A 14277-nucleotide genomic window follows, 5' to 3' on the forward strand; every position below is an offset into this window, starting at 1 on the left:
GTTGTTGGCACACTTTGTAGACAAAAAACAACAACAATAAAAAACAATGCCTTCACAAAAAAAAGAAAAGAATAAAAAGATGACAGCCAGAGAGAGAAAGAGCGTAGGGAGGCTGCTCAAGGCAGTTCAACATTGCAAACATGAATTCAAAGCTCCAGCAAGCCAGCAGGTAAATCATAGAATATTTAGCAGTTTTTCACATTTTAATTCTTGTAGCCTAATTATGTATTTCCCATTATAATCACTTGTCTTGATACTAGTAATAACACATCATATTTATATTTTATTAAAACCATATTAATAGTAGGCCTATAAATGTTTACAAAAAATAATATAAATGTTCTAAATGAGTTGTTTATTAGTATATAATATAGATTTATGCTGTAAAATATTAAATTAAATGTCTAATACTTATAGGGAGAGTGGGGTAAGATTAGCCTTTTTTTTTTTTTTTTTTTAACTTATGTGGTCCTCAAGATACAGCAAGGGAAAATGATGCAAAAGTACAATGAAAGTATCTATCCTATCATAATAAAAGCATTCCTATAATTTTAAATGATCAGAATGTATCTATGACAAAGAGTTCTAAAAAAAATATGGTGTTCCCATGTCTAAGTTGACCCGAGTCGAGTCAGTGGGTAAAATGCACCATCTGGGTGTAAAATGACCATCTAACTGAATCTGATTCAAACCCATGTGAAAAAATAAATTTAATAATTTCCTTTTACAAAGAGTCATATTGATTTTCATGAAGTTAACATTAACAACATAAAACCAACCAAATGAAGTTTAAATTTCAATATTTAATTGTTTGCATTTCTGAAACAATATGTAGAACACCAAAGTTGTAACCGTCCTAAAAACAGACTAAACAGAGAGTTTGTTGGCCATTAGCGACGATAGGTGGAAAGATATATATATATATATATATATATATATATATATATATATATATATATATGGTGGGGTAAGTTAATATGCTGTCTCAATTTACCCCACAGCATTTGGCTCACTTTGCCCCATAGCTGCCATTTTGGAAAAATACTAGTTTACCAATTCAGATTAATATTTATCTAAATGATTTGCATGGTTTTATATGTTGCTAAATCACCTATTTGTATCATGAATACCTGTATAAATTTGCTTTGATGTAACAACCATTACATCTGTTATGCTAAAATTTTACTAGCACATCATGTGTCCATGCTATACATGTATGTGGATCTGCTTTACTGTCCCGCTCATGTTTTGATGAGGTTTTTTTTTTTTTATTGTTCTTCCATTCTTGAGGTTGTATTTTCTGTGGTGGGGCATGTTTTGATTGGCATGCTTCAGTCCAAAAGGGCCATCCTTGTCATGCCAGGGACACTGCTTAAACTTAATAGGGAAAGGGCCTGAAATGTTGTACTTTCACACATGGTGGCCTCACACTCTTCCTGAAATGCTCACATTCATGCACATGTGGCTTATTGGCTCCAGTCCGAGCAGAGACACATGCCTGATGCCAATATAATTGCCCTAATCAGCATCTTAAATCAGTGCTCATTATAATTAATCAGCAGCTGTTACAATGATGGTCAAATGTGTTACTGATGACTAAACTAATGGCTTCAGTTCAATTAAAAGAATGTTCTGGGTTCAGTAAAAGTAATGCTCAATCAAAAATGCCTTGCCACAATATTTCCATGTCTCTCCTTTTCTCTAAAAAAACCTGTGGGTTCATCTTAATCTCTTGTTTTAATCTTTGGGATGTATTGACCATCAAATTTGTTACAGTGAAATCAGATATGAGCGGTAAAGTAAGGGTCATCTCATGTACTTTTGTGCATCTTTGGAATGTGTTTTACAATTTGACATTCAATATCCTTTTAGTAACTCCAGATGGTGTTGCTCTCCTAGATGTATTGCATAATTCTACTACTAGTAATTAAACATCTTTTGTAAATAAGGACTGTGTGTCCCATATGAAGAAGTCAGTTAATTGGTGTTAGAAGGGTGTTTGGATGATGTATCGTTTTTCTAAAGTCAAGGAAGATTATGTCATAGTCTCTTTTTTGCTGTACTCGTGCCGGGGTTCAGCTAAGAAGCCTTCCAGCAGATGTGAGGTCCAAGGATTTGCGGTTGTGTTTTACAGTCAGGACATGCTGACCCCTGCTGCTTATGTCAGCAACTACAGCATAAATGTGTAGAAGGATTTTGGCCTAAAGTCATTAGAAAAGCTGTACCTTAAACTCAAAACTGATGTCTGTGTATATACAGTGGGTTCAGAAAGTATTCAGACCCCCTTAAATTTTTCACTCTTTGTTATATTGCAGCCATTTGCTAAAATCATTTAAGTTCATTTTTTTCCCTCATTAATGTACACACAGCACCCCCATATTGACAGAAAAACACAGAATTGTTGACATTTTTGCAGATTTATTAAAAAAGAAAAACTGAAATGTCACATGGTCCTAAGTATTCAGACCCTTTGCTCAGTATTTAGTAGAAGCACCCTTTTGATCTAATACAGCCATGAGTCTTTTTGGGAAAGATGCAACAAGTTTTTCACACCTGGATTTGGGGATCCTCTGCCATTCCTCCTTGCAGATCCTCTCCAGTTCTGTCAGGTTGGATGGTAAACGTTGGTGGACAGCCATTTTTAGGTCTCTCCAGAGATGCTCAATTGGGTTTAAGTCAGGGCTCTGGCTGGGCCATTCAAGAACAGTCACAGAGTTGTTGTGAAGCCACTCCTTTGTTATTTTAGCTGTGTGCTTAGGGTCATTGTCTTGTTGGAAGGTAAACCTTTGGCCCAGTCTGAGGTCCTGAGCACTCTGGAGAAGGTTTTCGTCCAGAATATCCCTGTACTTGGCCGCATTCATCTTTCCCTCGATTGCAATCAGTCGTCCTGTCCCTGCAGCTGAAAAACACCCCCACAGCATGATCCTGCCACCACCATGCTTCACTGTTGGGACTGTATTGGACAGGTGATGAGCAGTGCCTGGTTTTCTCCACACATACCGCTTAGAATTAAGGCCAAAAAGTTCTATCTTGGTCTCATCAGACCAGAGAGTCCTTCAGGTGTTTTTTAGCAAACTCCATGCAGGCTTTCATGTGTCTTGCACTGAGGAGAGGCTTCCGTCGGGCCACTCTGCCATAAAGCCCCGACTGGTGGAGGGCTGCAGTGATGGTTGACTTTCTACAACTTTCTCCCATCTCCGACTGCATCTCTGGAGCTCAGCCACAGTGATCTTTGGGTTCTTCTTTACCTCTCTCACCAAGGCTCTTCTCCCCCGATAGCTCAGTTTGGCCGGATGGCCAGCTCTAGGAAGGGTTCTGGTCGTCCCAAACGTCTTCAATTTAAGGATTATGGAGGCCACTTGTGGAACCTTAAGTGCAGCAGAAATTTTTTTGTAACCTTGGCCAGACCTGTGCCTTGCCACAATTCTGTCTCTGAGCTCTTCAGGCAGTTCCTTTGACCTCATGATTCTCACTTGCTCTGACATGCACTGTGAGCTGTAAGGTCTTATATAGACAGGTGTGTGGCTTTCCTAATCAAGTCCAATCAGTATAATCAAACACAGCTGGACTCAAATGAAGGTGTAGAACCATCTCAAGGATGATCAGAAGAAATGGACAGCACCTGAGTTAAATATATGAGTGTCACAGCAAAGGGTCTGAATACTTAGGACCATGTGATATTCCAGTTTTTCTTTTTTAATAAATCTGCAAAAATGTCAACAATTCTGTGTTTTTCTGTCAATATGGGGTGCTGTGTGTACATTAATGAGGGGAAAAAAAATGAACTTGAATGATTTTAGCATATGGCTGCAATATAACAAAGAGTGAAAAATGTAAGGGGGTCTGAATACTTTCCGTACCCACTGTATATAATATATGTCTTTAAAGCCTGTAGGCATTTTGATATCAATTAATCTTATATCTATAATGTGACAAACCCCATAATATATGGATAATGCCTCAGAGTTGACTGTAAATTCCACCTTTACTGTTATTTTATTTAAAGAGATCTTATGTAACTTTTTAAAAAAGTTACTTTTTTTTAAAAAAAGAGTACAACCACACAATTTAAAATATTAACAATTTTATTTACAGTTCCAACACAACATTCAACATGTAACAGTAAAAAACATGAATGATAAATAATGTAAAAATCTTAAAAAATAAGTCAAAACATGTTAACTAGGTAATGTCAAGGTTAACAGTAGCAAAGTGGAGTGAACTAATATAATGTGCAACGATAGAAGAAAAGAGAAAAAAAGAAAGAGTCAAAGAGAAAAGAGTTTTATCAGTCCCTGAACCATTCCATTCCTGAGGTATTTTAATCCACCTCTTCAATAGTTGGCCCCTGAGCACCGGCCCCTGATGCTCCACGTGATTGAGCTCCACAGCCTCCAGCTGGCATCCCTCCCTGATACAGTTTAGTGATGATTGGATTGCAGACTTTCTCCAGCTCCTTCAGCTGATGTTCATACTCCTCCTTATCAGCCAGCTGGTTGTTTTCTAGCCAGCTGACGGCCTCGTTACATTTCTCAATAACTTTCTTCTTGTCGTCCTCACTGATCTTTCCTTTCAGGTTCTCATCTTCCACGCTGTTCTTCATGTTGAAGGCGTAAGACTCCAGAGAGTTTTTGGCAGCGATCTTCTCTCTTTGCTGATCATCTTCAGTTTTGTATTTGTCTGCTTCCTGCACCATCCTCTCAATCTCCTCTTTACTCAGTCTGCCCTTGTCATTGGTGATGGTGATCTTGTTCTCTTTTCCAGTGCTTTTGTCCACAGCGGACACATTTAGGATTCCGTTGGCATCGGCGTCAAAGGTCACTTCGATCTGCGGGACTCCACGTGGAGCAGGTGGGATTCCTGTCAGCTCAAATTTACCCAGCAGGTTGTTGTCTTTTGTCATGGCCCTCTCTCCTCGTAGACCTGGATCAGGACACCGGGCTGGTTGTCTGAGTAGGTGGTGAAGGTCTGGGTCTGTTTGGTGGGGATGGTGGTGTTGCGTTTGATGAGGGCCGTCATGACTCCACCTGCGGTTTCAATACCCAGGGACAGTGGAGCCACGTCCAGCAGCAGCAGGTCCTGGACGTTTCCAGATGTGTCTCCCATGAGGATGGCGGCTTGAACCGCAGCACCATAAGCCACTGCCTCGTCTGGGTTGATGCTCTTGTTCAAGTCTCTGCCGTTGAAGAAATCCTGCAGAAGCTTCTGGATTTTTGGGATTCTTGTTGATCCTCCAACCAACACAATGTCGTGAATCTGAGACTTGTCCATCTTGGCGTCTCTCAGGGCTTTTTCCACAGGCTCAAGCGTTCCTCTGAAGAGGTCTGAGCACATCTCTTCAAAGCGCGCTCTGGTGATGGACGTGTAGAAGTCGATGCCCTCGTACAGTGAGTCGATCTCGATGCTGGCCTGAGAGCTGGAAGAGAGGGTCCGCTTGGCTCGCTCGCATGCTGTCCGCAGCCTCCTCAGGGCCCTCTTGTTCTGACTGATGTCCTTCTTGTGCTTCCTCTTGAATTCTTCAACAAAGTGATTCACCATGCGGTTGTCAAAGTCCTCCCCACCCAGATGAGTGTCTCCAGCTGTGGCCTTCACCTCAAAGATGCCATCTTCAATGGTCAGGATGGACACATCAAAGGTGCCTCCGCCCAGATCAAAGATCAGGACGTTGCGCTCTGAAGCTTTGCCTTTGTCAAGGCCGTAGGCAATGGCTGCAGCTGTGGGCTCGTTGATGATTCTCAGGACATTCAGTCCAGCGATTACTCCAGCGTCTTTAGTCGCTTGCCTCTGGGAGTCATTGAAGTAGGCGGGAACTGTGATAACTGCATTTGACACCTTCTGCCCCAGATAAGCTTCAGCAATCTCCTTCATCTTCACCAGGACCATAGAGGAAATCTCTTCAGGGTAAAATGTCTTGGTTTCTCCTTTGTATTCAACTTGAACTTTCGGCTTCCCGCCGTCACTGACGACTTGGAAAGACCAGTGCTTCATGTCAGACTGCACAACTGGGTCATCAAACTTTCTGCCGATCAGCCTCTTGGCGTCAAACACAGTGTTGTTGGGGTTCATGGCCACCTGGTTTTTAGCTGCATCTCCAATGAGCCTCTCAGTGTCCGTGAAGGCAACATAGCTGGGTGTTGTTCTGTTTCCCTGGTCATTGGCGATGATCTCCACTTTTCCATGCTGAAACACCCCCACACAGGAGTAGGTGGTGCCCAGGTCAATCCCAATAGCAACTCCTTTTGCTGACGACATGTTTGATTTCTTTTTATGTCTACCTGTATTCAACAAGCAAAAAGAAAAAACTAAATCACTGCAATGTAAAATCACTCATTTTCACCATTGAATCTGTTATTTTTGTAGTTAAACTTTAGATAAATGTTTCTATGTAAATATCTTTTTTGCATGTTCATTATTATTAATATTATTAATAAATAATTAATACAATTATTTATTATTATTATTATTATTAAGAAATTATTATTATTAATATAATTGTTATTGTTAATAATAATAACAACAACAACAAACTTAAATATAATGATACACACTTAAATATAGGGTGAATTGCCTTAAAGTGGGACACTGCCTAATGTGGGACACCTAAGGTCTAGTGTTTGTAGCTCCCCATAAATACATGAATGCCAGTAAAACTATTTGTTATCCAAAGCTGTGGTGTCATGTGCTCAGAATCACATGACCTCTCAAGTGTCCAGTCATATTTGAGGGCGGAGCAATCATCTGACAGGAAGCACATTGTGTGAAGACCACCCAAAGTTCAGTGACAGAGTTTTGACAAACTTGATATTAAGGAGTATAAATTAATTTGAAACAAAACAGTCCTGCTACTTTTTGGTCTAATGTGCTTATGGAATGTTTGTCCATCAAAATATAGTATAATTTTGCATGTATAAACTATATATTTTAGATTTATATCAAATTTCCTAGTGTCCCACTTTAGGGAATGTGGTTTCGAAAAGTGGGACATTAGCCTAATGTGGGACAGTACTTTAGTCAGTCAAAAATGTGTGGTGGGGCTTGGTTTGTGGGACAAACATGGTGTTATTAAGCAATACAAAATCTAAAATAGCAGAAGGTTTTGTGTGAGGGGTAGGTTTGAGTGTAGGGTTAGGGTGAGGGGATAGAAAATACAGTTTGTAAAGCCAATAAAGCCATTCCACTTTATTTTATGCATCTAATGATTAATTCAATGACATGTATTTCAGATTGCAGAGAACAATGGCATTATAGATGATGACGGTGTCTTGACATGCAAAGACTGCTTGTTTTCAGAGATGTAATGAGTTAACCTCTGCCAAAAGGTTGTTGTTGTTGTTTTAAGGTAGTTCTTAAGGTTTGTGCAGGCTGAAGGTTTTCAAAAAAGACTGTTATAATGATGTGTTTTTGTTGTTTAGTGAAATAGAAAACAGAAAACAAATGATCTAAAAGGTTTTTAACTGCAGTTCATAGCATGTTCATGAATTCTGACTCAAGGTTGAATCTAGCCTAAAACTTGTTCAAACTGTTTTTCTTTTTTGTTATGAAGTTGTACGATTTTATATCGTGTCTTCAAAAAGGCCTAGGCTATGCTGTTGTTGTTATATGTGTTTGTCGTCAAGTAAAATAAACTAGAGAAGAGTCAAGAAATTCTGCCTGTGTTAAACTCTTTTCTATCTACATAAAATGTGATAATAGTTGCTTAATTTCTTTATAATAAATGCATCAACGCATCATATTGTATTAGTTGTCTGATGTTTAATTATCCATGTTTCAACCATCCATAACCAAGAGCATTTTACTATTTCACATGAATAAAGGTGATTTTGGCCTTTTATCATAGACTTTTCAGTGTCCCGCATTAGGAAGCTGTAGATTTTCTCAGACGACTTGCACTAAGAACACTAATATGTCTATCATTTATTTTATGAATGTGTATATCTGCATTTTCTCTTTTGATTTGATTAGGACACATCCTGGGGTTTTAAAATTGTATTGGGTGTGGATTTAATGTTTTGGCTACACATCGCAATATTTAACAAAATCTGAAATGCAAAAAATTGTCCCGCTTTAGGGCAATTCACCCTACACTTAAATAAACTTCTAATTAGTGATTCGTTAGGCGGCTCTTCATCACATTTACTGACACTTAATCGTGAAACAGATGCATACAAGAAAAACATAATTTACTGTATAAATGTACAATTTACTGTACTGACTGCTATAGCGTTTCAAGTTTGTGGCATAAGTATTGTAACTCCAAACGAACAGTGGTAGTATTAATTATTTTTCAGCTTACCTTGTATGAATTCTGTCAGGGTAACTGTGGCTCTTGCTTGGATAGTTCACTTCGATGTCTCGCTCTTTCCGCAGTAATTCAGACCTCTGCTGAAGTATTCAGAGAACTGAAGGAATCAGCCGTGTTTTATGCGGTCCAGTGTTGCGCTGCTGAAGTTTCTCGAAAGCGCCTGCGAGTTCGACCAATCACAACGCGGCACAGCAGAACGGCTCCACCCACACAGCTGCGTCATCGCATAGATTCTAGCTATTTCTGGAGTTTTCTGTGATCTTGAGATCATAAAATTATAGTGAACCTCTTAATTGAACATGAACATTTAACAGTTTTAGCTAATTTATCACCTTGATGTTGAAATGTATTTTAAAAGCAAACAGGTCTACAAACAGGCTAATATTCCTAGGTTAAGTCCTTGTTACTCGTGTAGAAACTTGTTTAAATTGTATTCGAATATCAAGGCAAAAGTAAAGATTGTAGTGATAAATAAACAATTAACCAATGCTTATTATTTATTTCTGTATGTCAATTAAAATCGTGGTCTATTGTGGTCTATCATTCTGCTCTATTGTCAATAGAGGGCTCAGTTACCTTCATTATTTTGCATTTCTCTGAAGACCGTTTCTATTCCTTCTTAAATGCTCAGTAATTGTGGTACATAACACATTCTATGTGTCTTTACCATGAAGTTATTACAAAAGCACAGTTTATGTAAAGCTACTAAAAGAACTTATGGGCTGTGAAATGAATCAATGGCCTCAAAATCAAGGTAAAGCTTTACAACTTTCACTAAATGGGGGGATGATCCCTGTTAAATAATCAGATTACATCGTTTTATTAATCAGCAAAGTGTTCTAAATAATATCTGCATATTGAAAATGTGTATTAAATGTAATTACAGCTGTATTTAGATATCCAGAATAGAATTCATGTGATACTTTATCAGAAAATATACACAACAGTATCGAATTGGCCAAGGACTCCTCATTTATTCAATATGCAAAATGTTTCTCTGGAGGGATATGTTTTGATTGGCATAAATTCCACTTGTTCCTCTTTTTCTTAGAAAAAAAATATTGGTCAGTGTGAGACACTTAAAATGGAGGTGCATGAGGCCAATTCATAAATGTTAAAATATTACAGTTAAAGAACAGTAGACCATCAAAACAGTTGACTTAATTTGAATACTATTAAAAAAATAAAGATAGCTTTATATTAAAGTGTTAAACATTTGTCCGTTTATGAGTCATATGCTAACAAACACGTTTGCAGTGACATGGTCATGGTGGACAGTCACCTGTGGTCCTTGTCTGAACACATCAGATGGTGTTGCACTCTAGATGAATTGTCTAATTCCACTATTATTAGGCCTAATCAAACCTCTTATGTGAAGGATTGTGTGTTCCATACGAAGAAGTCAGTTAATTAGTGTTAGAGAGGTGTTCAGATGAGGTATCTATATCTAAAGCCAATATATACATACACTGTGAAAGTTATGCATAATTATTAAGTACATAATAATTTAAAAAAAAAAAAAGTTAAGTGAACTTGACAATTCAATTAACTTATTTTTTTTAAATTATCATTTACTTAAAAATTTGAAGGCAACGGGTTTCCTCAATTTTTTTAAGTTAAGTCAACTTTCACTTTTTACAGTGTATATCCACACACACACATATATACATACACATACACGCATGCATACATCCCTGTGTGTGTGCGTGTGTGTGTGCGCGCGCGCGTTTTTGTATAATGACAAGGGTGAAGGTGACTTTTCAGGACATTACCCCATGTCCCCACTTTTCAAAACGCTTATAAATCACACCGAATGGAGTGTATTGAAAATCTGCAATAGCACAAAGTCTCCTGTAAGGGGTAGGGTTAGGTGTAGGGTTGGTGTAGGGCAGTGGTTCTCAATTCCAGTCCTGGGGGCCCCCTGCTCTGCACATTTTGCATGTCTCCCTTGCTTAACACACCTGATTGAGATCATCAGCTCGTTAGTTCAGTTCATGGATCTCTTTCCTAACAAGCTGATGATCTCAATCAGGTGTGTTAAGTAAGGGAGACATGCAAAATGTGCAGAGAAGGGGGCCCCCAGGACTGGAAGTGAGAACCACTGGTGTAGGGCAATAGCACATACAGTTTGTACAGTATAAAAACCAGTACGCCTATGGGATGTCCCCACTTTTCACAAAAACAAACGTGTATATATATGTAAGGGATAATCAATGGCTAGCTGTGCATTAAACGATTTGAATGCACGACGTGGAGGCGAAGGACCGCCCGACGCGCAGCGGATGCCATGGTCATTTCCCAGCATTCACATATTAAAGATGTTAACATGTCTGTATTACTATTCAACTGTAACTGTATGTTACTATGGTTACCAATGTTTATAGGAAGGGCATTAATATAGAACGTGATTAAACTGACCTGGAACTACCTGTGCGGTTCAACGAATTTAATCAACACCTGCCAGCCAATCAGAATCCAGTATTCAGACAGACCATGGCATATATATATATATATATATATATATATGTGGATGCTGCACACTGGTGGTGGTTGAGGAAATTCCCCCCTTCCATGTAAAGCACTATGAGTACCCAGAAAAGCGCTCTATAAATGTAACGAATTATATTATTATTATTATTATGTATAAGAAAAATACGTTATGTTTATATATTAAATATATTTATATATAATATAAAAATATATAAGTGTACATACAGTCATGGGCAAAAATATCGGCACCCTTGGTAAATATGATCAAAGAAGGCTGTGAAAATGAATCTGCATTGTTAATCCTTTTGATCTTTTATTTTAAAAATTCGCAAAAATCTAACCTTTCATTGTATAATTAAGAATTTAAAATGGGGGGAAATATCATTATGAAATAAATGTTTTTCTCAAATACACGTTGGACACAATTATTGGCACCCCTAGAAATTCTTATGAGTAAAATATCTCTGAAGTATATTCCCATTCATATTCACAATTTTGAGCACTCCAGGGTGATTATGAACATGAAATTATCCAGCCATGGCTTCCTGTTTCACAGAAACATAAATAGGAGGGAAAACAAAGCCCAAATTCCCTTAATCATCCATCACAATGAGAAAAACCAAAGAATATATTTCTGATGTGCAGCAAAAGATAATTCAGCTTCACAAATTAGTGAAGTGGCTTTAAGAAAAGAGCTAGAGCAGTGAAAATTCCCATTTCCACCATCAGGGCAATAATTAAGAATTTACAATCAAAATAATGTTATGAATCTGCCTGGAAGAGGACGTGTGTCTATATCGTCCTAATGCTCGGTGAGAAGGAGAGTATGAGTGGCTAAAGACTCTCCAAGGACCACAGCTGGAGAATTACAGAAAATAGTTGAGTCTCGGGGTCAGAAAACCATAAAAAAAATTGTCAAACAGCACCTACATCACCACATGTTGTTTGGGAGGGTTTCAAGAAAAATTCTCCTCATTCATCCAAAAACAAACTCCAGCATATTCAGTTATCAGACACGACTGGAACTTCAAATGGGACTGGCTTCTATGGTCAGATGAAACTAAAAAATGAGCTTTTTAGCAGCAAACACTCAAGATGGGTTTGGTGAACACAGGGATAAAAAGTACCCCATGTGTACAATGAAATATACTGCTGTATTTTTGATGTTGTGGGCCTATATTTCTGCTGGAGGTCCTGGACATCTTGTTTAGACACATGGCATCATGGATTCTATCAAATACCAACAGATAAAAAATCAATAAGTGACTGACTCTGTTAGAAATCTTATAATGGGCCATGTTTGGATCAACCGTACAATAATCCAAACACAAACCTCAAAAACAACACAAAAATGGGTCACTGAGCACAAAACCAAGCTTCTGCTGGCCATTCCAGTCCTCTGACCTGAACCCTGTAGAAAATGAGTGAACTGAAGAGAAGAAGCACCATCATGGAGCTGGGAATCTAAAGGGTCTGGAGTGATTCTGGATGAAGGAATGGTCTCTGATCTCTTGTCAGGTGTTCTCTAACCTCATCAGGCATTATAGGAGAACATTTAGAGCTGTTAAACTGGCAAATGGAGATTTCAAAAAGAATCTTGAATAAAAAGGTGTCGTTAATTGTGGCCAATGTGTATTAGAGAAAAACATTTATTTCATAATGATATTTCCCCCCATTGTAAATTCTTATTATCCAATGAAAGGTTAGATTTTTGTGAATTTTTTAAATAAAAGATCAAAAGGATCAACAATACAGATTAATTTTCACAGCCTTCTTTGATTATATTTACCAAGGGTGCCGATATTTTTGGCAATGAGTGTATATAGGTGTTGCCCCTGACAGTGAGTTTCCATTCACTTAACACTTAAAAATGAATGTCTAAAATGAAGTAAGTTGGTACCATGCTTTTGTGGCATCAAATAAACTACAGATTTTTTCAGACCATTGATGAAAATATGATTAAAAATCTTACTTATTTCCCCAATCAAATGATTGATTTTCCCCATCATAACTTTGTCATTTACTGAACATTTCATCATAACAGTTTACTATTCTGTGTGTCAGTTTGAAGTTGCACCTGCTGAGTGAAAAAAAAATAGTTTCCACCAAGCTAGCCTTGTGATAGCAGAGAAAGATAAAACACTTGAATCAGAGACACAGCAGTTAGACAGACCACATAACTTCAACCTCAGAGCACCACTGCAGCAGCGCTCGTCTCCTGTGTTGCGGACTGATGTTTTATTTGCAGAAACTTGTTCTTGCTGATGCTCTTCAGGGATTTCACTGATTCCTTCCTGATATCTTTGTGTTAGTTTGTAATGCAGGTGCAGGTCTGATGGGTCTCTGGAGGCCCACTCACTGGACGATATACATGCGATCCTTGACCAGACACGAAGAGAAAGAAACATGAACGAATCCTTGTGACTGGCAGCATGGGAGGGCAGGGTTAGTGGGGTTGGAGGGAAAGACTCAAAGACAGAGAGAAAGTGAGATTTTTTTCAAAAACATGCAGGAAAGCAAAGCAAATTAATTCATTCCAAAAATAATTTTCTTAGTATTTCCGTCTCATCTTTCTATTTCTAAAAAACATTGTCACATTGCTTTTTAGTGCCTAAATTCTCTTAAAAAAAGTTTAGTTTGTTTTGTTTTTTTTGTTCACTTGTTTTTATTTGTGTTACATTTCTGTAGGACTGTGGGAATGAGTATGATTTTCAATAAAGCTACAGATGATTCTGGAACATTGGAGACTTTGTTGCACGAGTTTTCATTCTGTTCTGTTGTCAATAGAGGTCGCTGTTAAGTGTATTAAGAGTCTTATTTTGTAGCTTATTTCTCCCATTATTATTGTTTCTCAAAAAAAAAGAAATTGTGGTACACGACACCTCCTATGTGTCTCGATGATGAACCTAAAGCTACTAAATGAATCACGGGTTGTTAAATGAAATGCATCGGTACCAAAACCTGACTGGATGTTCCCTATTAATGACGGTTTAATGAACTGTTCTAAAGCTGTATGTTTAAAGGATGTAGCCTATAAAATCTAGATGTAACTGCAATTAGAATTTCAGACTTCCAGTAATGCAACTGTTAGAAAATGGACTGTACTGCAATAGGCTACATAAACAACTTTATTGTGGGGATGGGGTCCTCTTTTAATCAATGCGTTAAATTAACAATACACATATACATTAAGAAAATACCTATGTAAAGGGACTTTCAAAATCTTCATTCACTGCACATACACATTATGGTTTATAGGCCTATATAACTTACCCTACAGTAGGCTATATAATTCTACTGTAATCAATATTGTGATGGTTTATCCGTTCCTGACATTTTAATAAAGCAAAGTTGTTGCTTTGGGAAGATTAAGCTTCACCCCAAACTGAAATAAGTATAGTGAACACAACATATTTTATCCAATTAATTGTAATTTTAAGTCTGTCAAACTGTCATTGTAGATTAATACACTAACAATTGACTTA

At 37.8% G+C, this 14277-nt stretch overlaps 1 protein-coding gene across 1 annotated transcript; it reads right to left on the bottom strand.

The window, feature by feature from the left end:
• Positions 1 to 4067: 4067 nt before the first annotated feature.
• Positions 4068 to 8444, bottom strand: LOC131537999 (heat shock 70 kDa protein-like). Its single transcript, XM_058771781.1, is given in 3 exon segments — positions 4068 to 4917; positions 4920 to 6275; positions 8294 to 8444. Coding segments are annotated over 2 exon segments (1929 nt in total). The 5' UTR covers positions 6253 to 6275; positions 8294 to 8444; the 3' UTR covers positions 4068 to 4321.
• Between the last annotated feature and the right edge of the window lie 5833 nt (positions 8445 to 14277).

The sequence above is a fragment of the Onychostoma macrolepis genome, chromosome 03 (genome assembly GCF_012432095.1).
Source record: "Onychostoma macrolepis isolate SWU-2019 chromosome 03, ASM1243209v1, whole genome shotgun sequence".
NCBI lineage: Eukaryota > Metazoa > Chordata > Actinopteri > Cypriniformes > Cyprinidae > Onychostoma > Onychostoma macrolepis.